Below are 25543 nucleotides of genomic sequence, written 5' to 3'. Positions count from 1 at the left end.
CTCGCAAGACCTCAACCTTTAACTTATGAATTGTTAATAATTCATTTTCCCCAAATTTTTAAAACACACGAGTGGAAAAAAAGTCAAATCTAGGCTCTCCAGTCATAAAGAGCGTGCGGACTTATTGCAAACTTCCACCCTGGGCAAGGGTATTAAAAATAATAAATACCGGTAATTCATTTTGCCCAAAAGTATTTGGAATTGTTTAGAAACCACTGGCTTCAATGCTTTGGAGCAGAGGTGGGTTTCGGCAGGTTCTGATCAATTCTCGAGAAACCGTAGTGGAAATTTTGAGTAGCTCGGAGAACCGGTAGTAAAAATTCTGACTGGCTCCGCTCCCAACTATTCTCTGCCTCCCAAGTCCCAGCTGATAATAATAACTTTATTGTCATTGTACATGTATACACAGTATACCCATACAACGAAATTCACTTAATACCCAAAGACCAGGTCCAACACACATAACAATCCCCAAACACACTCCCACCCACCACAAATTCCCCACCCCTAAACCACCCAAACATCCACACAACAGACCAAGTAATGCTGTCCAACAGCTCACTGGTGGTGGCCCTTTAGTTCATGGTTGAGTGCAATTATAGCTCTGATCGGGAGGAAATGGGGAGTTTGCAGTAACCTTCCCCTGGATTGGGGAGGGAATGGAGTTTTTACAGTATCCTTCCCCTGCAATGCCCACCAAACCACGCCCACAGAACCGGTAGTAAAAAAAATTGAAACCCACCACTGCTTTGGGAGGCAAACAGATGTTTTAGATAAATTGCCATCGAGACTGGATTTCAAAACGATGAAATTCTTTGTTTTGTGAGATGAGAAAGGAAGAGGGAAATTGGCAGGGAGACCTCCCTTTAGAACAGTGTTTCTCAACCTTGGTAGCTTGAAGATGGGTGGACTTCAACTCCCAGAATCCCCCAGCCAGCAGCGCTGGCTGGGGGATTCTGGGAGTTGAAGTCCACCATCTTCAAGCTTCCAAGGTTGAGAAACACTGCTTTAGAAGGTTCTCATTAGATTTCATTTCCTTTGATTGGGGTATTCTTCTGGACGGATTGTCTGAAGTGAGATGGTCTCTTGCAATTATTCCACTGCTCCTTGGACTAGAAGACCTCCATCCACCTCTATGTTCTATCTATGTTCTTCAATAGACGATTCAAGAAGGTTGGAACGAGATGGCATCGCTCTGTTTGTTCCTATTTCGTTCCTCACCTGTTTGGCTATTTGCTAAGAGACCGCAGCTTTCTATTTATGCGAGATGTGAATTCTAGACATTATCTCTAACAAATCACCGGTTTTGTAAACCATTAACTTTGTTATTTTGACCTGGATAACACAGGTTTCAGTCTTAACCTCACATCTGTCGTGTCCAAAACATGAACTTCTGGCAAAATCTATCCTTTTGCCTCTAAAAATCCGAAGCCAACGTCTTCACCAAAGCCTTCCGAGTAAAAATAGAAATTCTGGTTGGTTGAGTTTAGTCGGTTAGCAAAGAGCAGTACTGGATGAACCAGCTGGTCAGGTTATGAGTCTATAAACCAAACTTATTGATGTAAGGGAAGAGTGGGCTGTTCCCCACCCTCCTGGCACAGCTCCCTCCTGACTTATGGAGTCACAGCCAGGATGGAAGATCTCAGTTGGTAGCTGCCATGTAAACCACTGCTGCCACCCCCATTTTTACTCATCAGAGAGACGGTGGCATTGAGTAGTGGAAATATCAGGCTCTGAATGAGCTTTGCTTTTCAGAATTTGGGCAAGGGAAAATTGCCAGTGTCCCCCCTCCCCTCCTCAATTTGCAGAGGGGAGGGGGCTCAAAGAGGATGCGGTGGCTCAGTGGCTAAGACGCTGAGCTTGTCGATCAAAAGGTCGGCAGTTCAGCGATTCAAATCCCTGGGGCCGCGTCATAAGGTGAGCTCCGGTGACTTGTCCCAGTTTCTGCCAACCTAGCAGTTCGAAAGCAGGTAAAAAATGCAAGTAGAAAAATAGGGACCACCTTTGGTGGGAAGGTCACAGCGTTCCGTGCGCCTTTGGCGTTGAGTCATGCCGGCCACATGACCACGGAGACATCTTCGGACAGCGCTGGCTCTTCGGCTTTGAAACGGAGAGAAGCACCACCCCCTAGAGTCGGGAATGACTAGCACATATGTACAATGGGAACCTTTAGCTTTACCTTTATAAAGTTCCCTGCAGTAACTTCCATGCTTCCAGATAAGGATATTTATGTCCCCATTTTTCAGGGAGGGTAGAAATAATAAAAATAATCCAGGACTCTCACACCTAATGTGCAAGATAGCACCATTTTTCAACTCCATGTGATGCTCCGTTTTTCATGGAGACGGCTTCAACGTTCAAAAAAATAACCAAATAATCTTCGAGATTTGTTATATCATGGCTTTGGGTAAAAACATTTATTCAGAGCAAGCAATAGATATGGTTATTTTCTTTCTTTTTTTTTTTTCCCCTGTTCGTTCATGTCCGATTTTCAGATATTGACTGTGCAGTTTTCTTGGTGAAGTTTTTCAGAAGTTTTTTTTCCTCCCCCACTGTTTTAGATCATGAAGAACTCTGTGGCAGCAGTTACGGGTCTTTCTGTCTGAATGGTGGGATCTGTTATACCATACCTTCTGCTTCCAATCCTTTTTGCAGGTAGGAGAAACATTGACAATTACGCTTTGCGGTTTAAGGGCAGTGGCTTTTTCAAAAATCACCGTTTGCCCCTTTGCCGGTGCATTAGCTGAAGGGTAGGACTTTCGAATGACAGAAATACTTCCCCCCCTCCCTTTTAGAGCTGCCCTTGCTGATTCGACCCGGTGTTATGTTTTATTTACTTGAAAAATGTGATACCCAGGCGCAAAAGTGCTGGTTTGATGCAGAGGCTCTAAAAGACTCTGCATCAGCTAATTTCCCAGGCATGAAGCCTCCGGGAAGTCCCTAGAGACAGAGACAGAGAGAGAGAGAGAGAGAGAGAGCAGTAGGAAATACCAAACCATATTGGCCTAATTGTAGACTGACAGGAAAAGGGATACTATATTGACAGGCGACGTCTAAATCCGATCATTTTGGAGACCCGTGATGCAAGGAAACCTTACGTAACCAAGCGGATGTGTGTCCCCAGAATGACACCACTGCTGTTATCTTAATGCAAAGGATGGAAATCGATAATTCCCGTTTACCTTTCGGCACTAAATAGTTATTGCACTTTATGGTCAGAGTGGGCATTTCAGTGGAAGAGGAAATATTTCCGGAGTGAAAAGAAAGGCTTTTAAAAACCAACGCAGTAGCAAATCCCAGCACCAGAGGCCAAAGCATATTTTACTCCAATTTTACTCATGACCTACGAAATTTAAAAATGTAGATTTTCTTTCCTAAAAAACCGATTGGCCTGCAAAACATAAATAGGGCTTACATCCATTGTAGCGGTAAATATAAGTATACATACATGCATGCCATAATCCCATAGAATAGGCGATTCTCACAGGACAAAACTGGTTAGTATCTGCTGGGCCCGAATGAAAATAGGATGTTCTCATGTTCCTTGAAATCTTCCCTGCAACAAACGGAAAGCAGATTTCATTGCAAGGTGGCAATTTAACATTCAATTCTGGGAATTTTGTGCACATTACTCCATTACAGACGGGTAAAATTACATTCCAGTGCACATTGTAATTACAAATGTCAATAGGGTTACAGTGTGGTTACAGCAATGGAACCTATTTTCACCAATGGTGGACCTGCCCGCAGGCGGTTAAATATTGGAAAAAAATACGGCAATGGATTTTGGAAATTACACAGATTAATTTGGAATTAAGACCTGAGATTTTCCTATTGGGGGCAAAACCTTTGAATGTTAAATCAGATATATGGTTCTTGTTGATTCACATTATCACTGCAGCAAGATTAGCGTATGCGCAGGAGTGGAAAAATCAATACTTACCGATAGATTTGAAAATAATATATAAAATTAATGAGTGTGCGGAATCAGATAGACTAACTAGATTGATCAATGGTAAAAAAGATTCAGAATTTTATAACAGTTGGAAAGTATGGTACGATTGGGTCCAGAAAAGGTGGGATAGAATAGATATATGATGATGTATATATATGATGGCAAATATGTATGTATAAAGGAATGATTTTATACTTATGGACAATGTAATCATTATACCATGGTGGCAGGATTGTATATTTTATTTGTGTATTAGTGTATAGAATATATTAATAAAAATTATATATATATATATAAAAAACAACAAATGTCAATAGGGAATCTTTCAAAGATTGTAACCTCTCCTCTGTTCACGTCATATTTCAATTAAAATCCCGCAATAAATGTTTCCCTTTCCTTCGATAGAAGAAAAGCCTCAATTTTTGCAAACATTCTGGTCATTCTGGTTTGGGGGGGGGGCAGTTTTAGTTGCTGTGTTATTCAAACCTAGCAAAAGGCAAACTTTCTGTTCAGGTCTGATGATCATACAAGTGTAATTTTGCCTCAATCTCTCATAGCCCGTGATTTGCTGATTCCGATATTTCCCCCAGTCGCCCGCACTGAATTATTGTCTTTTATTATTCAGATTTTTCAGTCCTTCTAAGTAGCCAGAATCTTTGGTTAGATTAGCACGTCAACACTTGCTTACACGGTGGAAATTTATATTTTTGAGACGCCAAACTTGCATCTTTGGGGTTGTGCATAGGTGTCTGTAAGAAGCCACAGCGGGCCTCACCTGCATTTTAAATTCAACTGCAGCGTGACCACGGAACATGGGTTCTACTCAAAAACAGCCACCAGGCAGAAAATGACAGTCATAAAATCTTCAGCCTGGCAGATTTAGGACTATCTGTGTAATCCCAGTGTTTCTCAATTCGGGCAATTTGAAGACACATGGACTTCAAGTTCCAGAATGCCATAACCAGCATTCTGAGTATTGAAGTTCAGGCATGTTGGCCAGAGCATTCTGGAAATTGAAGTCCACTTGTCTTCAAGTTGCCAAGGGTGAGAAACATCTAATATCTAATGACTCAGGGTTGGTAAAAGAGGAGGAAGGCATATTGTGCGTGCTGCCTTCGGATTCTTGCAGAACAGAACATGAGTCAAATAAAGAACAAACAGTGAATTCGGGCAACGTACTTGTACTACACAAAGTACACTTTCCACAACTCCTTGAGATTTTCTGCTCTAATGTTCATTGTATTGGGAGACAATTGAGGAAGCGAAGAGGGAGAGGAAGCATGGACCAACCTGGGGGCGGAAAAAACGTGGCTTCGTTTCAGCTCACAAACTAACTCACCTTTGTTCTCAGGTGTGTTGACAACTACACAGGAGCTCGTTGCGAAGCAGTTTTGCTCCCCAGCATCAAGAGCCACTCAAGAGGGGAACTGTTTGTAGCTGTGTTGGCTTCGGTTGTCGTTTTGAGTGTCCTGGTAGCCGGAGCGTTTTTTTTCCTTTGCAGGTAAAGTAGCTGAAATTACTTATTGACCCAGAGAGAGATTTGGGCTGTTTGAATTGGCGGAATAAAAGTTCCCATTCTGTCATCCAATATTTAACTTAGGTGCCGTTGCTCTTTTAACACTGACCAGAAAGTGTAATTTCCCTTGTCTCTTTCTAAAAGAGAGCTCAGACCAATTCCATTCTCGGATAAACTCCACTAATCTGAAGATAACAGTGTGTTTGTGGGCAGCTGACTCGCATTCGGTCCGTTCCGCTTTAGTTCCTTGGCTAAAATATAAAATAAATAAAATAAAACCTCAGAGAAGCTGTAAAGCTGAGTCATGGGAAGTTGGCACACACATTTTCAAACAAGGCAAACGGCATCGTCCCGAGAGCAGCGTTTATAAAGAGCGTTTAGTTGAGAAAGGCTGGCCCAAAGAGCCCCAACAATTACGTCTTATGCTCCATTTCAGGCCATTCGTAGCTTTAAGCCACTTCCATTGAGAAGTGTGAGCGGGGAAGCTAAAACCCGCCGGTGTCCTCAGATTATCCGTGTTCTGTCTCTTTGCTGTCTCACTCCCTTTATCCCTTCTTGCCAGGAAAGGCCAGATCCCACGAGCCAATGCCCTGGAGCGCGGCGAACACCTGATTGAGGGAAACGGCAGGGATGCTTGCAACAGTGAGTACTTCTCCTGTCAATCCCTGGTGCAAGGAGCTGGGGGGGGGGGAGAGGACAGGTGTAGGGAAACTGCCTGTAGTCTCTAAATCAGGGGTGTCCAACCTTGCTGTTTTTAAGACTTGTGGACTTCAACTCCCAGAATTCCCCAGCCAGCCATGCCAGTTTTAAGTACAAACATAATGTGAGCTATGCTGGCTGGGGAATTCTGGGAGTTGAAGTCCGCAGGTCTTAAAAGTGTACAAGGTTGGAGGCCCCTGCTCTAAATCCACTTTTTTTGTAGTCCTCAACACTTGAATCGTCATCGGTCCCGATTAATTTATTTATTAAAGTTTATATGGCATTCATCTCAGTATCCAAAGCGATGGTTGGCATGGATACTTTCCTCCAACTTCCTTTGTTGAAATAGGAAGTGGAGTCAAAACTGAAAGGTAGCCTAAAACCCTGTAGCTTAAACAAGGTTGCTGTAGGAGATGACCAGGCTGAGCCTGAGGGAGGGAAGGGTCAAACGCGTCATCAGTCTTGAGTCTCTGCGTGCCCACAAAAGTGCAGTCCAGCAAACCTTGAATTCCGTTGGCTCTTACTTGCCGCCAGTTTGCCTTGACCGTTAGTAGTTCAGATTCTTGTTGAGCGCATAAGCTTGCAATAAACCTGTATTTATTTGAACTGCCTGGGTTTCCTGATTTCCCGCGCCTGGCAGCCACACCTCCAATCCCTCATCCCAAATCCTGGACCACTGAAGACCCAAGTCATTACACACACACCCGTAAAAGATTGCCCTGTGGATCTGATGGAAATTGGTGTCTTTTCAGAAATAACCGAATAAAGAAATCCGAAGAAGAAATTATGGACCAGCTGCAAGAGAAGTGGAAAAGCTGAAACCACGCTGGAGAATATGGTAAGAAGACGGAACGGATATCTGTGACAAGTGTTGTGCTAATTAAAGATTTACCAGGCCAGTTATATTTAGGATCCCATTTCAAAGGAAGAGGGGCTCGCGCAGAGAAGTCTGACGTGTTACGTGAACATCTTCTCTGAATTTTTCAGACTTTTCCAACTTTTCCATTTTTTATTACGGGAAGGTATTTTTATGCAAAAGCAGCGAGATCACAAGATTCCAACACGTTATTATCCTGATAAAGGGGGAAAAAAATAAGAACATCTGTTTAGGCTGTGTCCAGTAATTCTGGCCTGCTACAAAAATGCACGGTGAGAACGAAGAAGCTGTGAATTATTCTAGACACCTATTTAGGCACACTTGAATAATGCAATTTGCTTGGCCAGAAATTATGAATGCATCGCATGGGCCCGTATTTTTCCACAAAGACTTCTTTTAATGTATGAAAGGAGAACGGGCAGGGATAAGAATTGTATCTGTGCACGGATATAAAGGTAAAAAACAAATAAACAAATTATCAGGAAAATGGGAATGCATAGCTTTTTCTTTCCAGGCTCCTACCATCTTTAGATACTGTCTTCTGTTCAGGCTCCACAGCCCCGAAGTGATGCTATGTTCTAGGGCAGGGGTCGGCAACCTTAAACACTCAAAGAGCCACAAAGGTCCTAACCGGAAGCCCCCGGCTCAATTCTGGAGTTGGCTGGAAGTCCAGTTCCCCCACCATAGAGTCTCCTCCTAGCACGGCGTCCTTTTTCCTCTACCTGTCCTAACCAAAAGCCCTATCAATTGTGGAGCTAACCGGCGACAGGGAGCCGCAGCATACGGATGAAAGAGCCACATGCGGCTCCAGAGCTGCAGGTTGCCGACCCGTTCTATACTTCTGTTGATGATCCAAGCACTACTCTTCCTTTTCTGAAGCTGCCTTACATTGTTTCACATCCCATTGTGTTCCACCCAGATCCTTTTTGCTGCCCAGTATTGTCTTGGGGACAAACAAAAATGTGACCAAAGAATAAATGTTAAAGAATTCCATGCAGACTTCAGACGGACCCCAAAATAAATACTGCTATGTAAATGCCACTCCTTTTCCCTGAACAAAGCAACACCTAATAATTAAATGAGATCTTCAAAACGGATTCATAGGATGAGCCGATGAACGAGTTAAAATTTGCTTGTCGTATTCTCGACGATTCTCCATTCCTCATTTTTGATGTGCTTAATTAATTCCTGTGGGTACAACACCAGTAGTGTGCTAGTTTAATACCTTTGCAAGCTGCCTTGACGGAAATGATGGAAAAGATAACACGTAATTTGACATTTATTATTTTTTTTAAAAAAGAAAAATCTAATAAAGCCACTGTCTTCTGTGATTTTTCAGGAATCTGTATCTGCGTTCCCAGATACGCTGAACGAAGAATGTGATTTACGGGACCAAATATCTAGGCAGAAATATGCACAACTTATGTTCTTACCGTTCCCAGACACAGGAGGTCAGAGGTATGTGAAGATGCTGAGAGAGACAATAGAGTCAACTCCATCCTCGGTAATTAAAATAGACAAAATGCTTTTAAAGTATTTCCGAACATTAGTAGGTAGTATCGAAAAGCTGTTGGAGAGCTTCCATCCGTCTTTATCGAAGGTGAAATCAGCCTTATGTTTTAGTATCCTGCAACGGACTTTCCATGCCAGGAGCAAGCTTAGTGAACAAAATAAGAAGCATTTTATGTAAAGGTTTCCACAACGTACAGCGGTCGACATCGGGCGAGCCCTTTTAGAGTCATGAACGATGTAGTCACCGTATTCCTTTTTTTCTTCTGTTTGAAACATTCCTATTTGTAAATAAAGTTTATCCTTTTCAAAGACATATCTGAGGTCCCTCAAAGTATTCTGGGTTTAAAATTAGTTCACGTGTTATCAGTTGGTTGTAAAAGAGAAGTAATTAAGAAATAATAATGCCTAGCCAGAGTAGAGTAATAGTTAAGGATGAGGATTGGGGAGGCTCAGGTTTGGGGCCACCTTGGTCCTGGGGTTAATTTACTCTCAGTCCAGTCTACTCACAAAGTTGTTGTTTTAGAAAAGAGTCGGAAGAGCTTCTAGAACAGGGGCGTCAAACTGGATTTCTTCGAGGATCGGATCAGCATTGTAGCTCTCCTCCGCGGGCCGGTGGAGGGTGGGGGGGGAGGCGACGGGACGGATGCATCCTGCAGCACCCTGCCAGCCAAAACGGGGCACGGGAGAGATCCACGCACGGCACCCCTTGCACCTCGTTTTCACCCCATATGGCCTCCTGCAGCACTCTGGCGGCTGTTTTCAGCCCCGTTTTTGGGCCGTTTTCAACCGGCAGAGTGCTGCAGGAGGCCATGTAGGGTGAAAACGAGGCACGAGGGGGGGGCGGGCACTACACACAGCCCCCCCCTCGCGGGCCGGATTTAAGCACCCAGTGGGCTAGATCAAGACCGCGGGCCTTGAGTTTGATATCCCTGTTCGGGAAGAAAACTGAGGGGGGGGGGGGAAAATCCAACAAACTAACATAAAACTATATGTGATTCTGTAAAGACTCACAAATCATTTCTTCTTCTTAGTCATGAAGCCATCAATTGGTCTGTAGGCTTCTCCTTTAAAGTTATTTATTTATTTTTGCACGCCTTCTGATTTGAAAAAATTGCAACCACAGACCCGCAGAATTGAGAAACCCCCCCCCCCCCACTATTTACTATTGGCTGTAAATGGATTTATTTCTAACACAATCTGACCTCTGCATTACAATCCCAAAACGGAACTTGTTTTTACACTACCCAGTCAATTTACCCAGAAAACTCAGTTGACCACGTACCAAGTTTTCCAGACTCAACCTCAATTCAGGAAACTTTTTAAAGTAACCCAATTACTCTGATGTGCTCAGCATATGTCAATGCCAACTTTAACAGACAGCTGCATTTTCAATATACACTTTAGATTGTCTTCCATGAAGCAGCGTTAAGTTTTCAGCAGAAAAAGTTTCCTTTAAAACAGAGGTCTTCAAACTTGGCAGCTTTAAGACTTGTGGACTTCAACTTCCAGAATTCTCCAGCCAGCATAGCTGGCTGGAATTCTGGGAGTTGAAGTCCACAAGTCTTAAAGCTGCCAAGTTTGAGGACCCTTACTTTAAAATAAAAACACTGGCTGTTAAAACCCGACTTTAAAAGAAGCTAGCCAGGTGTGCTCCACAGGCAAACCCATCTCAGCAGTGGCTTCAGAATGGGATGTCTCTGAGACATAAGCAGAGTTTCACTTTTGCGCATTTTAAATATTATTTTAAAAATGACTTTCCTAAAACTTTTGAATTACTGGCTTTATGAAACAACCCTGAAACTTTTTTTTTTTTTTTTAATTTGATTTATATGCCGCCCTTCTCCGAAGACTCAGGGCGGCTTACAATGTGCTCAGAAATAGCCTTCATACTTTTGTATATTTATACAAAGTCAGCTTATTGCCCCCACAAACTGGGTCCTCATTTCACCTACCTTAGAAAGGATGGAAGGCTGAGTCAACCTTGAGCCTTGGCGAGATTCGAACCAGCAGTAAATTGCAGGCAGCTGTGTTAATAATAGGGAGCGTAGACCACTGTACTATCAAGGCTCTATAAACCTGCACCTACCTATAGTACGCTCACCAACCTTCTGTAATCCTGCCCTTAATATTTCCCTAAGTTTTAGTATTTTGGGGGGAAGGGGGTATTGCATTAACATTACCAAATCAAACCAGAAGAAAGATAATCGGGGATTATCTCGATGTTAGGCAACGACTTCAACTACGTGGGGAATTTGGTCCTGAAGCTGGATTACCATCCTTCATCTATTCAAAAGCAGCACCAACAGCTACGTAATGAAGTAGGTCATTAAAGCTAGTCCAGCAAACAGCGTTTCTTCCAAAAGCAGTCAAGTCTGCAACGACTCCCAAAAATACATCACACGGGACATGTGTATCCACAAAGAAAAATGGTATTTCCTTGCATCGCGGTTTTCAATTTTTCATGGAAAAGACGAGCACATTTTGGTGAGGGGGAAAAAAAAAGTCGAAACTTCTCAGCCTTCTGCTTTTGGAGGAAGACAGAAAGAATATAACTTGAGGTTGAGAGGGACAAAAAATCGTGTATTTAATTCTCTGTTACCTTATTTTACACTTGCCCGAACTTCCCCAGTATAACCGTAGGACATTAAACCAAATCATAAATATCTTCAGTAGCTTTAATGTCAGAGAGAAAAAGCTGAATATCAAGTTAAACATCTTGCAGTCGTATAATTCTGCTGCCGTTCGTCTTTCTAACATTGATAAAAGCAGTGAATTCAAGGGTTTGGGGGGGGGGGGTTTGCACAGGAAGGAAGCCCTATTAGCGTACGCTTTCAGACTGTGGTTATTTAGACAGCTCCAGGTCCCGACAGTTCATATTTAAAACATTCAACAGTAGAATTCAAACCAAATCAGACAAATCTTGAGGTTCCTTTGTTTATTTAAGAGCCCCCCCGCCCCCCAAGGAATATATACCTTCCTTCAACCAAAGCGACTAAGAAGCAGGCAACTAATTTATAATACAAACTATAAGTTAGTAGACAAGATGGTCCAACTTGCAATCTTTTACCAAGATAAGCCCAAGAATCCAGACCATCTAAAGCAGAGCTCTTCAAACTTGGCAGCTTTAAGACTTGTGGACTTTTAACTCCCAGAATTCAAGTTTGAAGACCTCTGATCTAAAAGATGAATATTCAAGTGCAAATGTTTTTTTTCAAATTTGACTAGGCCTCTATGGGCTATTTTGCCCCCTTACCTTCACAGATGATTTTAAAGAGCTCAGCTCAAGACCTGAAGCTTTGCATTTCCAGAGACCAACAATAAAAGACAGCTTAAGACAGGTTTAGTTCATAGGCTGGCTTGTTCAGTAATCCACTAACAGCCTGAGGGGGAAAAAAAAAATAGTATTTTTTTCCATCATGAAAGCGCTGGCGATGCTAACCACCATCATTTGCAACTACCGGAACGAAGTAAAAATCTACCGTGTATATATATATATATATAGACACGAAACACTTTGTTTTAGAAAACGGGGTATTAAAAAAAATCTTCTTTTTCTTTCCCCAAATTTAAGATCACGTCATCGGGGAGACCGGGCCAAGCCGACGGGACAAGCCTTCCTTTTTGTTTCAGGAGGCACTTTGAATGACATGCCCAGAATGGCCCGTTTCTCACAATTAATTGGAGACAAGGGCCGCTGCACAATGGCAGAAGGAGAAAAGGGGAAGAGAATTTTAAGCTTGATTGCCTTTAGCCGAACCCAAGTGCAGAAGCACCACGACAGTGGTGTAGCTGTGCAGGAGGTTATCCTTGGTCTCATGACATTCCCGCAGGACGAAATTCCCCGTCACGATTCGATCGCATCCGATCTCCCCGTGTCCGAAAAAGCCGAAAAGCGGCACGTTGGGGAAGTACTTTCGAAAAATGTCGGCTTCCACGTTGGGTTTGTTTTCATAAAAGAGGTACCCCCGGCCCACGCAGGCGAACATGAAAGCTAGGGTGTGGTGCTCGGGAATGTTGGCCGCTTTGAGGCGCTGCATGGCCGCTTCGGCTAACTTTTCATTCTTGACGTCTTGCTCCAGCAGGACGGAGGCGCACTGGATCTGGGCACCGCTGAACGCCAGGCCGACTACGCCCCACGATTCGACAGGCGGGGTGTCACTGGAAGAGAGGAGGGGACCCGGTGGGGGGGGGGGAGGAAACAGAGTCAGAAGCTGGTGGGTCACAACCCAACATCACCCAAAAGGCCGTGCAAAGCAATACAGGTAATCCTCGACTTAACCACCGTTCGTTTAGCGAAGGTTCGAACTTACAACGGTGCTGAAAGATGTGACTGATGACAGGTTCTCAGGCTTAACAATGGTTGCTTGGTCAAAATTTAACAGTTTCACTGAGTTGGAAGGGACCTTGTAGGTCAGTGACAGCTAACCTTTCTGCTGTCGCGTGCCAAAAGCAGGGGAGCACGGGGGGATCACGTACACATGTGCCCACGCCCATAATTCAATGGCCCCCTGTGCCCCGCCCCCCTGCACGCAACCCCCCCGCGCTCCTCCCGCTTTTGGCACACAACAGCAAAAAGGTTACCGGTGGGCCTGGTAGGCCCGTTTTTCACCCTCCCCAGGCTCCAGAGGCTTTCTTGGAGCCTGGGGAGGGTGAAAACAGCCTTCCCCACTCCACCCCACCCCACGGAGCCCCTCCAGAGGCCAGAAACAGCCCGTTTCCCGATGTCTGGTGGGTACGGAAGGCCCGAAAATCAGCTGGCTGGCGCGCGCATGCATGCTGGAGCTCAGCTAGGACAACGCTCGTGTGCCTACAGATATGACTCCGCGTGCCACCGGTTCGCCATCATGGTTGTAGGTCATCTAGTCCAACCTGCGCCCAAGTAGGAGACCCTACACCAGGGGTCTCCAAACTTGGCAACTTTAAGACTTGTGGACTTCAACTCCCAGAATTCCTCAGCCAGCAAAGCTGGGAGTTGAAATCCACAAGTCTTAAAGTTGCCAAGTTTGGAGACCCCTGCCCTTCACCATTTCTGACAAATGGCAGTCCAGTCTCTGCTTGAAAGCCTCCAGTGATGAAGCTCCAACTTCCGAAGGCAACTTCTGCTCCACTGGTTCATTGCTCACACTGCTTGGCACAACTGCCGTGTATTTTCGACAGTCGCTGTGTCAGGTGAGGGCCCTCCGTGACCTTCCCAACCGGCTCCCAAATAGTGGAGTCAATGGGAGAAGCCAGGTTTCGCTTAACAACCGTGAGATTCACTTAATGTCCGCAGCAAATCCGGTTGTAAAACTGGGTGCCAGCTCACTTCACAACTGCCTCAATTAGCAATGGTCCCAATTGTCGTTAAGTCGAGGATTACCTCACGAACCCAATACGCTACTCTCGGCTCCCAAATGGGCATTTTAGGCATTAAAAATTTTCTCCGATTTCTTCTGAGAAAAAACTACTCTGATGGGACAGCAGCCAATCAACTTGCCCGCTTCCCTGAGAAAATTTCCCGAAGGCATTAAGACAGGGGTGTCAAACTCGATTTTGTTGAGGGGCACATTAGGGTTGTGTTTGACTCTAATGGGGGGTGGGGAGGGATGTGTGGCCAAGGTGGGCATGGCCAGCTCGATGACACTCGTGTCGGCGGCACCTTTTTTTTGGTTTTTTTTAAATCAATAAAATAAATTAGCCTCTTAACCAGAAGCTGGTTAAAAGCTAAAGGGCTAAGGAGCTCAAGAGTGCGTTATCTAACTTACGTAAAGGAAGTCACTCAAATAAGGTAAGGAGAGAAGTGCGAACAGGGGTGGGGGAGTGAAGATGACGAAAGGGCTGTAACACACCTCATTAGCACTTCTAAATTTAGACAAACAAATGATAACTTCGCAGAACACGAAGCATTTTAAAAGTGGGGTTACAGTACGAGCAGTGGGCACAAATCTCCCTTCCTTCCTTCCAACCCTAGGATCGAATGAAAGTGACCGACTCCAAATCGGGAAAAGAACTTTTCAGGCAACCCTATTCTGATGGTTTCGCTGCTTGAAAAGGAAATAAAAAGGGGGAAGAAAAACATGGAGGTATACAGGTCGTCCTAGATCTACAACTGTGAAGGAGCCTGGAATTTTTCCTTGTAAGTGACGACAGTTGTAAGTTGAGGCACTCATGTGACTGGCTTCTTTTGTGGCAGTTGCTAGGGGAACGTGATGATTATTCAGCCTAGGCCATTCCATTAAGCAAATCAATGCATTCTTACACATTGATTTGCATTTTGGTCGCCACAATGTAAAAAAGATGTGGAGACTCTAGAAAGAGTGCAGAGAAGAGCAACCAAGATGATTAGGAGACAGGAGGCTAAAACATATGAAGAACAGTTGCAGGAACTGGGTATGTCTAGTCTAGTGAAGAGAAGGACTAGGGGAGACAGGATAGCAGTCTTCCCATATCTCAGGGGCTGCCCCAAAGAAGAGGTAGTCAAACTATTCTTCAAAGCACCTGAGGGCAGGAGAAGAAGCAACGGATGGAAACTCATCAAGGAGAGAAGCAACCTAGAACTAAGGAGAAACTTCCTGACAGTTAGAACAATTCACCAGTGGAACAACTTGCCTCCAGAAGTTGTGAATGCTCCAACACTGGAAGTTTTTAAGAAGATGTTGGATAACCATTTGTCTGAAGTGGTGTAGGGTTTCCTGCCTAAGCAGGGGGTTGGACTAGAAGACCTCCAAGGTCCCTTCCAACTCTGTTAGTCTGTTCTGTTCTGTTCTGTTCTGTTCTGTTCTGTTCTGTTCTTTCTGGCAAGAAAGATGGTAAAATGGGGGCAAAACCCCCTTTGGGTTCAACAGTGGTTGTACGTCGAGGACTACCTGTAACCACAGAAACCTAGCAAAACGAGACACCCACAAAGTCAGGGAGTTAATGCTGTCCACGTATCCGCCCGCTAAAATGATGCTTTTTTCGTTCAAGCGATTGACAATTTGGCGGAAAAATCGTGATGATCCCGACTTCCAGTTGTTGTATCCAAAGAGGAGCATGGCTCTAAGGTCTGGGTCGCTCTTAAGATCTGGTTGGAGTAAAAGGAGAGAGAGAGAGAGAGAGAGAGAGAGAGAGAGATTTTGAGAGAGATTGAGAGATGGAAAAAGAGAAAGATGGAGAGATGGAGAGAGATAGAGAGAGATTGAGAGAGAGAGAGAGATTGAGAGATTAAGAGAGAGAGATTGAGAGAGATTGAGAGAGAGCGATTGAGAGATTGAGAGATGGAAAGAGAGAGAGATGGAGAGAGATAGAGAGAGAGAGATTGAGAAAGAGATTGAGAGAGAGATTGAGAGATTGAGAGATAGAGAGATTGAGATTGACAGAGAGATAGAGATTGAGAGAGATTGAGAGAGAGTGATTGAGAGAGATAGAGAAAGAGATTGAGAGAGATGGAGAGAGATTGAGAGAGAGAGAGAGAGATTGAGAGAGAGAGAGAGATTGAGTGATAGAGAGATTGAGAGAGAGAGAGAGATTGAGAGAGAGAGAGAAAATAATATTAATCTCTTGACTTTCTGCTGATAACAACAAGATGCCAAACGTCATGCATCGTTTAGTTTACGAGCTGAATCTGTTTACGTTTTCTGACCTACTTTCCCTAAAGGGACAGAGCAGCCAGGCACGTATATCGAAAGGAAAGATTCCCACGAGATTTGTTGTTGTCTATAACAGCCCTCCAGCAAATTTCTGACCTCTCGGGTACCTAATCCTGGAGGGTTTTTTTTTTTTTTTGGTAAGGCTCTAATCATATGTTTTGTATTGGGCAAACGTAACCAGCGGTTTTAACCTTTTACATATCCGAATACAGGAAGCCCAGTAAGGAAACCGGCCAACAACACATATAGCTAGAAAAAAAAAACAGGACTCAACATTTCCTCCCAATTATAAAAACCCTGTAAAAACCACAGGAACGAGTTGTGGTTTGGCAGGGAGATGCACAAAGTTGGAGAACAAACCGGTTGACTTAAGTTTATTGTGGGTGTTCACTGGAGGAGGGATCTTTGCTCTCTCGCTTAGCCGTGTCTGGTGGTTAAGGGTGGAGAAAATATTAATTTATTTATTTCTATCCTGCCTTTATTATCTATTTTTACAAACAACTCTAGTAGCGAACCTTATCTATGACACCTTCCTCCTCCTCATCTTTTCCCCACAACCACACTGTAAGATGAGTTGGGTGAAAGAGAGTAACTGCACCAAAGTCACCCAGTCAGCTTTTATGCCTAAGGCAGGACTAGAACTCACTCTCTCCCAGTGCTTGGCCCAAAGTCACCCATTGCCTTGCATCCTAAAGCAGGACTAGAACTACCTGCCAGTTTCTAGCTTGGTGCCTCCACCACTGGATCAAATCGGTATGGAAAGAATGGCAGGAAGACTTAGAAAATATGATTTGGTTCAAAGAATCACTAAGTTTCTCCTATTCTTTTCATAGCCAAACACTACATCACAAATCACAACCTTCCAATCATCACCATCATCATTTAATGACCCCATAATCCCTTGCCGGGTGGAGTTTAGGCAACTGAATGGAGCTAGCAGAGCGTTTTAATGGCCGGATGCCCTTCCTGTCACCAATGGGGAGTTTTGTTCAGCAGATATATATTCTCATTGTGCCCAGAGAGAGAGAAATATCTGCCTCTACCTGGGATCGAACTCACAGCCTCCTGATTGTGAGGCGACAGTTTCACCTCTAGGCTACTGCACCACTCTACCCAAATCGCAACCTTCCAAGATACTGTGAAAAATATCTTCAAAGCGATTCCCAGGTTGCGCCGTTTAAGCCCGTGTTCGTCTTATGAGGGTCAGCTGTATCAACTTTTACAATCTTGTGAATTACCACTGGGAAAGAAAATCCCACACTGGGATAGCTTTAAAAAAATAAATAAATAATAGCAAGAGTTCAAAGGCATCCCTCAAACAGCCACCCCGCTTCGGCTTGCCTGCTTCAGCAAACTGTCCTTCATCCATGGTCTGCTTCTTCGGGTCTTTAGAAAAATGGAAGGTCTGAATCTTGACCCCATCGATTTTGGGGAAGAGCAAGGCGAAGCCGGCCTCTGCTTCTTCAACCTCCATGGGACGATGGCTGCCGGAGCCTTTGGGAGTAGCTGAAAAAGCAACGTTCGGGACAGTTAAAGGGTTAATCTCATTTTTCAAGACTTCAATCATCGTTTTTGAAAACGTGCTCTCGTTTTCCACAAGTAGCATAAAGCGAAGCACAGGCCATTCGATCGTGAAGCAACCTCCTTGTTATTCTTTGGTGTTTTTAAAGGTTAGTCCTGGCTGACGACTGCAATTGAGCCCCCCAATTTTTGTTGCTCAGTGAAAGATTTGTTTCAAGTGGATTTTGCAACTGCGGATGTGAAGCCATTCAACATTCATTCTGAGGCAAACCTGAGAGAGAAACTAGGGATCTGCTAGGCCCCAGGAAGTTATGCAGGACTTGCGAGCATGTGGGAACGGTTTCCATTCTTATCATCTTCTTTTAATGACTCCATCATCCCTTGTGGGGTGGAGTCTGGGCAACTGAATGGAGGAGAGTGGTTTAATGGCCGGATGCCTTTCCTGTCGCCAATGTGGAGTTTTGTTCAGCATTCTCAGTGTGCCCAGAGAGAGAGAAATATTTGCCTCTACCTAGGATCGAACTCACAGCCTCTTGATTGTGAGGTGAGAGCTGCACCTCTTCCCTGTTTCCCTGAAAATAAGGCCCAACCAGAAAATAAGTCCTAGCATGCTCGTAATATAAGACCTACCCCAAAAATAAGCCCATTAAAATGATCAGCCAGATGGGTGCATTTAGTACCATATTTCCCCCCAAAATAAGACCTAACCAGAAAATAAACCCTAATGCGTCTTTTGGAGCAAAATTTAATATAAAGACCCAGTCTTATTTTCAAGGAAACACGGTAAAACATTGCGCCACTACGGTTTCCATTCTAATCAGAAGTCCAAATTCTAAGTTTACTTGCAATTAATTTTACAGAACGTCGCTTCCTTTAAGCAGGTGGAAAGACCAATTTGGATGTACAGCCATACCGAGGGAAAAACTCAGGAAGCTTATTTTGTTGAGGTTGTCCTCCTTACCTACAAGTCCAGGTGTGACAAGACCGATCACCTGGCATCGTCTGGGGAGCAGTTTTTCCAAGGCGGCCGCAATTTCTTTACTGTATCTTCGCCGTGCTATAATTACAATGGGGGTGGGGGGAAACGGTTAGTCCAAGTTCCTGCAGGATCAATAATAACCTTGGGGGGCAGCATCCAGTTTTTCGAAGTATTTTAATTAGCTGCTGCAGTAAACACGGAGATCCCTAGGAGTAAGGAGAGACACCCATCAGTTGTTGGTCTTCACAATTTTCAGGAATAAGTTTTTGGATAATTCATGGGTCGTTGGGACAGGCTTCCAGCAGGAACAAAGGGACAAGAGATAAAAATGAGATTTGAATTTAGGCTGGTGGTATTACCTAGTTTAAAAAGGGACGCAGTGGCTCAGTGGCTAAGATGCTGAGCTTGTCGATCAGAAAGGTCGGCAGTTCAGCGGTTCGAATCCCTAGCGCTGCGTAACGGGGTGAACTCCCGTGACTTGTCCCAGCTTCTGCCAATCTAGCAGTTCGAAAGCATGTAAAAAAATGCAAGTAGAAAAATAGGGACCACCTTTGGTGGGAAGGGAACAGCGTTCCGTGCGCCTTTGGCATTTAGTCATGCCGGCCACATGACCACCGAGATGTCTTCGGACAGTGCTGGCTCTTTGGCTTTGAAACAGAGATGAGCACCGCCCCCTAGAGTCGGGAACGATTAGCACATATGTGCGAGTCGTTCCTTTACCTTATTACCTAGTTTGGGTAATGAAACATCTGCGAGACAACCGCCAAGCTCAGGACCCCTTGTTTCAACCCTGAGCTACAAACCTTCTCCGCTATCCATCTATGTTTGTTACAAGGAAGGGTGATTTGTATAATCTAATATATCGTCCAGGAATTTAACCTTTCCAAATGTACGGACAAACAAGGAAAGATCTTATTTTCAAAGTTCTTTAGAAGGTTACCTGGTAAAAAAGTTGTCGAGAGTCTGCAAAGCAGCAGCAGCAGCAGAAGCAACCTCTGCCAGCTGTCTGTTTCCAAGGTCAAGCTTGGAGCAGAAGATCAAGATCAATCCTGCCTCCGCAAAACAATGTTTCCCAAACCCTTGGCAACTTTTAAGATTTTGTGGACTTCAGCTCCCATAATTCTCCAGCCGTTGTGACTTCTGAGAAAATTTGAAGTCCCAGAATTCTGGGAGTTGAAGCCCATACTTTAAAGTTGGCAGGTTTGAAACATATGGCTCTATAGGATTCTTCCAGCAATATACTTTCGTGCTCCTCCAACTGGCAAATAACAAGAGATTCTGATAAATTAAAGAGGTTCAATTACTTTAGGTCAACTAAATCTATAGACCTGTGATGGCAAACCTGAGGCACCCATGCCACAGGTGGCAGGCGTAGCCATATTGGTGGGCACGTGAGCTCAGCTCCATTTTCAGGTCTTCTGGGCCCACCAGAAGTAGGGAAACAGGCTGTTTCCTGCCTCCGGAGGACCTCGGGGGGGGGATTTTTCTTTTTTCCCAGCCTCCAGAGCCTTTCTAGGAGTCTGGGGAGGGCAAAAATGGTCTTCCCCTGCCCCGGAGGCCAGAAATGGCCCGTTTGCCAACTTCCGGTGGGACCATGGGGTCGCACGCGCATGTGCGGGAGCAGGATGCATAGAATTATGGGTGTGGGCACGCGTGCGTGCAACCACCCCACCCCGCTCCTGGCACTCAATGGCAAAAAAGGTTAGACATCACTGCTATAGACCCATGTCAACACCCTTTGTGACTGCCAAACAATACTTCTCCAAAGTGGTCTAATTAAGTCATAACAGAGCAGAGAGTTCCATTCAAGGGTGTCATTTTGTCTACAGAACCCAAACAGTCCAATCAGAAGACAGTTTCTTTGCCCCATGTGTATAAATCAATGAGGAGGGAAACAGTCTCGCTGGCCACTTACCTTTCTTATTACCACTAACATTACTGTTTTCACTTAACTTCACTGCATCTGATATTATATATAAGACTGTCTGAGGAAGGACTTGAACTTTCTGTAATGTAAACACAAAACACAACATGATAGACAACGGAGAGTCACACATCAGGAACTTGTCTTGTAAATGAAAAACAAGCACAGCTACCAATACAACTTGGGGTCCTTGGTGCTCTTGACTGAGCTTGATTGTTAGCTTGCAAACATTTCGTTACCGGACTAGGTAACATCATCAGTGTTCTGGCAGTGTTGATGGTGCTCTGATGGTGATGGTGATCATCAGGTACTGATCATGTTCCCTACTTGGGTAATGAAATGTCTGCAAGAAAACCACCAAGCTCTGAGAGCACCAAGGATCCCAGAGTTCAACCTGCGCTGCAGATATTTCTCCAACTAAAAACCAAATTAAACTTGAAAAAACTTGGCTGCTTCTTGACTTGTCACTGGAAAAAAAGATATAATTGCACAGTCAAAGGGCTGTTTCTTAACAATCATTATGGTTTAGAAAAAAAAAAAAGAATAGTAAAAGTGATAATTTAACAAACATGAACAAATCTTGCCAAATTGATGTGGTTTCAAAGTTGCAACCTTAAGAACGAAGCTCGACAACAATAGGCAAAGACCTGCTTCAGTCCATCTGTCCAAACCGCTTACCTCAATGTCTTCTGCTAACACGTGGACCAGGACATGGCTGTTGGATCGGTCTGGTTCCAGGGCAGAGATCCAGGTGATGCTCTGCTGTGTTCGCAGGATTCTGCGGGAACACTCCCGCCACAGCTGGCACACGCTGTAACAGAAATATATATATATATTTATAGAAATATATAGAGAGAGAAATTGATAAATAGATGATAGCTATAGATGATAGACAGATGACAGATAGTTATATAGATGACAGACAGATAGTTATATAGATAGATAGATGACAGACAGATGATAGATGGAGACATGATTAGATAGAGAGATAGAGAGATAGATGATAGATAGCAGACAGATATAGATAAATGATAGATGGACAGATGATATAAATTGATGATACATACAGATGACAGATAGATGGATAGAGAAGTGATAGATTAGATAGATAGATAGATAAATAGATAGATGACTGATATAAATGATAGATGGATAGAGACATGATAGATTAGATAGATAGGTGGTTAACTCGTTGTGCCCATGTGACACCCCTCCTGCGCGAGCTGCACTGGCTCCCAGTGGTCTTCCGGGTGCGATTCAAGGTGTTAGTTACCACCTTTAAAGCACTCCATGGCATAGGACCCGGGTACCTCCGAGACCGTCTCCTGCCACCAATAGCCTCCCACCGACCAGTCCGTTCCCATAGGGAGGGTCTCCTCAGGGTGCCGTCAACCAAGTTATGTCGACTGGCGGCGCCCAGGGGGAGGGCCTTCTCTGTGGGAGCCCCATCCCTGTGGAACGAACTGCCCCCGGAAATTCGTAAGATCTCCGACCTCCGGGCGTTTCGCTGCTCACTGAAGACCCTATTATTCCGCCAGGCCGGACTAACAACACAATAGCTTTTAAATTGGGATATTTAAATTTATTGGGGTTTTAAATCTGAGCCACTTTATTTAATTATTTTAAATTTTATATTGTTGTTTTGTTTGTGTTTTTAAACAGGCTGTACACCGCCCTGAGTCCTTCGGGAGAAGGGCGGTATAGAAATAAAATTATTATTATTATTATTATTATAGATAGATGATAGAGATAGATGGCAGACAGATATACATAAATGATAGATGGATAGACAGATGATATAGATAAATTGATGATACATACAGATGACAGATAGATGGATAGAGACATGATAGATTAGATAGATAGATAGATAGATAGATAGACAGATATAGATAAATGATAGATGGACAGATGATATAAATTGATGATACATACAGATGACAGATAGATGGATAGAGAAGTGATAGATTAGATAGATAGATAGATGACAGATAGATAAATAATAGATGGATAGAGAAATGATGGATTAGATAGATAGATAGATAGATGATAGAGATAGATGGCTGACAGATATAGATAAATGATAGATGATATAAATTGATGATACATACAGATGACAGATAGATGGATATAGAAGTGATAGATTAGATAGATAGATAGATAGATAGATGACAGATAGATAAATAATAGATGGATAGAGAAATGATAGATTAGATAGATAGATGATAGAGACAGATGACAGACATAGATAAATGATTAGAGACAGATGATATAAATTGATGATACATACAGATGATAGAGACATGATAGATTAGATTGATGGATGGATGGATGAATAAAAGGATGGATAGAGATAGATGATAGAGATGATAGATTAGACAGATAGATAGATGATAGAGATAGATGGCTGACAGATATAGATAAATGATAGATAGATGATATAAATTGATGATACATACAGATGACAGATAGATGGATAGAGACGTGATAGATTAGATTGATGGATGGATGGATAAAAGGATGGATAGAGAGAGATGATAGATTAGATAGATCAATTAATCACATTGTATTGGGGGAGGGGGCCATTGCAGCCGTGGGGGGGGAGGGGCCTCCTCCTGAAGCCCCCCCCTCCCCTTCCAGGGATGTCAGCTGCTCCCTTGGGACTTCTGCCTGCCTCCGTCCGCTGCCACCGCCACCAGCCTACCCTCTCCCGCCCGCCCGCTTCCCTCCGTGGCTGCGACCACCACCTCCCCCCCCCTTCCCCCCAATTCGAGGGGCGGTTGTTCCTCTCTCGTCGCTCTTCGGGGCTCCCTTGCGGCCCTCCCACTGCTCACCAGGCCGCCCGCAGGAGGGTCTTGGTGGGCAGGTAGCCGAGGATCCGCTCCACCACCTCGGCGAGGCTGCTCAGCACGTAGCCGCTCTTGGGGTCGGGCTCCATGACAACCGCAGGCCGCGCGAGCCCCCCCCTCTCCCCCCGGAAAAAGCGCCAGCCAGGGTCCCGGAAGCTCCGTCGCGCCGCTGACGCCATAGGCGACGCGACGCTCTCCGTTGCCGTGGAGACCGGAGCGGAGGGGGGGAAAGGAACCCGGAAAGCGTCCCTCGGCCGCGAGTGATCAAGGATAGCCGCTCTAGCCTTCTGCATCTCTATGATGAGCGCTCCCTTACATTACGAAGCTCGGAGCGGGACTCGGAATAATGAAACCTGTCGAATTTAATATTATTTTTTTTCCTATCTCTATGAATTCATAGCTTGAGGTCGGAAAGGAGACCATAGACCTAGAATAGTACAGATAGTCCTCAATTTAAAACAGTTCATTTTTTTTTTAAGTGACCAAAGTTACACCAGCACTGAAATGTGACTTATGACCGTTTTTTCACACTTACGACCATTGCAGCATCCCCATTTATGGTGGTTGCAATGTCCCGGGGTGACGTGATCGCCTTTTGCGACCTTCTAACCAGCAAAATCAACGGGGAAGCCAGATTCACTTAACAACCGGGTTACTAACTTATCAATTGCAGTGATTCGCTTAACAACCGTGGCAAGAAAAGTTGCAAAATGGAGCACAACTCAACAAATGTTTCGCTTAGCAACCTAAATTTTGGGCCCAATTGCAGTCGTAACTCAAGGACTACCTGTACAGAGCAAGATTTTGTTTTAAAAAACTGGTTAGGGAGAAATCTTGAAGGCACGAAGAAGGAAAAGTTCACCGTGGCTGGGAAATATTTATGCATAACTCTGGGAATAATCAGTTCCTTTCCTTGCATTTCCTCCTAATTTCTTTTAGCAAGGAAGAGTTCTTTGCAAGTGAAAAGTTTCCAGTGGTTTTGCAAATCTTCAGCTGACACAATCAATGGTTTGCAGCTGTTGCATGTTGGATTTGTGTCCAGCTTCAGTTACAGATCTTCAGGAAGATGGGACAGATGCAAGAGAGGAGACCCACAAGGATGGTGACAAGAACGAGAGGAATTCCCGCTACCTTTTGGGAACATCTTAGTTTAGGGCAGTGGTGAAATCTAATTTTTTTTTACTACCGGTTCTGTGGTCGTGGCTTGGTGGGCGTGGCAGGGAAAGGATACTGCAAAATCCCCATTCCCTCCTCACTCCAGGGGGAAGGATATTGCAAAATCCCCATTCCCACCCCACTATGGGGCCAGCCAGAGGTGGCATTTGCCGGTTCTCTGAACTGCTCAAAATTTTTGCTATCGGTTCTCCAGAACTTGTTAGAACCTGCTGGATTTCACCCCTGGTTTAGGGGGATAAAAGGTAGAAGTGGGATGGAAAAACTATAAAAATACAGGATGTGAAGAAACCAGAAAAGAGCCAGCCTCTTTGTCAGTCGGGAAGAAAATTGAGGTGATTCCAAACTAGTTAAGTAATAAACAAAATACAACAGGACTACAACAAGCAAACCACAACCATTTCTTTAGTGACCATTGCAGTTACAACGGCACTGAAAAAAGTGAATTAACCGGCCCTCAATCATTCAACAGCATTCCCAGGGTCACATGTTCAAAATTAGGACACTTAGCAACTGGCTTGTATTTACGACGGTTGTAGCATCCCAGAATTATTGTGATCACAATTTACAACCTTCTTAGGGGGCTTCCGACAAACAGAGCCAATGAGGGAAGCCGGATTCATTTAACAGCCACACAATTCACTTAATAACGGGAGCGATTTGCTTAACAATGGTGGCAAAAGTTGTAAAATTGGGTGTGGCTTACTTAACAACCACCTCACTAAGCAACATAAATTCTGGTCACAAGCCGAGGTGCACCTGTAAATAGCTGAAGAGCTTCCAATTGCTAATGTTGTGTACCACAACTTTTTAATGTTTTTTTTTTAACATTACTAAAAGTCCAAAATCAGTCCAGCTTTTTAACACTGCATTGATAGTTATAGGAATTTATGATCACACTCGAATCCCCCCAAAACGGGTCTTCCAGAAA

The 25543-nt window shown here is 44.1% G+C and overlaps 2 protein-coding genes across 6 annotated transcripts in view; one reads left to right on the top strand and one right to left on the bottom strand.

Moving 5' to 3' along the window:
• NRG4 (neuregulin 4) overlaps window positions 1-10803 on the top strand; it is a 48507-nt gene extending 37704 nt beyond the window's left edge. For 3 of the 4 annotated variants that reach the window (XM_070953616.1, XM_070953619.1, XM_070953618.1), the window contains exons 5-9: window positions 2562-2655; window positions 5307-5456; window positions 6034-6113; window positions 6923-7008; window positions 8387-8868. In XM_070953616.1, the coding sequence (XP_070809717.1) occupies window positions 2562-2655; window positions 5307-5456; window positions 6034-6113; window positions 6923-6936 (338 nt within the window). In that variant the 3' untranslated portion in view covers window positions 6937-7008; window positions 8387-8868. Of the gene's footprint in view, window positions 1-2561; window positions 2656-5306; window positions 5457-6033; window positions 6114-6922; window positions 7009-8386; window positions 8869-10785 lie in introns of those variants that run through there. The other variant, XM_070953617.1, reaches the window with a different exon arrangement.
• A 256-nt stretch (window positions 10804-11059) lies between these two features.
• FBXO22 (F-box protein 22) lies at window positions 11060-23579 on the bottom strand. 2 transcript variants are annotated; one of them, XR_011601039.1, is made up of 8 exons: window positions 23425-23579; window positions 21269-21401; window positions 20582-20672; window positions 18649-18744; window positions 17508-17672; window positions 15442-15601; window positions 11813-12717; window positions 11060-11080 (listed from the first exon to the last, which is right to left on the bottom strand). XR_011601039.1 is itself a non-coding variant. In XM_070953615.1 (7 exons), exons 1-7 carry the CDS (start codon window positions 23526-23528, stop codon window positions 12291-12293), a joined length of 1176 nt encoding a protein of 391 aa, XP_070809716.1. In that variant the 5' UTR covers window positions 23529-23579; the 3' UTR covers window positions 11356-12290. The 2 variants fall into 2 exon arrangements, 1 of the variants encoding a protein (XP_070809716.1); XM_070953615.1 differs by lacking the exon at window positions 11060-11080 and having other exon boundaries at window positions 11356-12717.
• Between the last annotated feature and the right edge of the window lie 1964 nt (window positions 23580-25543).

This window comes from Pituophis catenifer, unplaced genomic scaffold, assembly GCF_029215685.1.
Source record: "Pituophis catenifer annectens isolate HBS135680 unplaced genomic scaffold, rPitCat1.0.hap2 SCAF_14, whole genome shotgun sequence".
In the NCBI taxonomy this organism is placed as follows: Eukaryota; Metazoa; Chordata; class Lepidosauria; order Squamata; family Colubridae; genus Pituophis; species Pituophis catenifer.
The sequence above is the reverse complement of the archived record's forward strand: the minus strand, read 5'-3'. Positions and strand labels throughout refer to the sequence as shown.

What these genes read in the sequence shown, in the direction of transcription:
- FBXO22 (XM_070953615.1), bottom strand. Translation starts at nt 23,528, where the DNA reads ATGGAGCCCGACCCCAAGAGCGGCTACGTGCTGAGCAGCCTCGCCGAG. An exon ending in TGTCACACCTGGACTTGTAG is followed by an intron (nt 17,673 to 18,648) that starts GTAAGGAGGACA and finishes TTGCTTTTTCAG; the next exon opens with CTACTCCCAAAGGCTCCGGC. An exon ending in AGGACAGTTTGCTGAAGCAG is followed by an intron (nt 15,602 to 17,507) that starts GCAAGCCGAAGC and finishes TACTCCAACCAG; the next exon opens with ATCTTAAGAGCGACCCAGAC.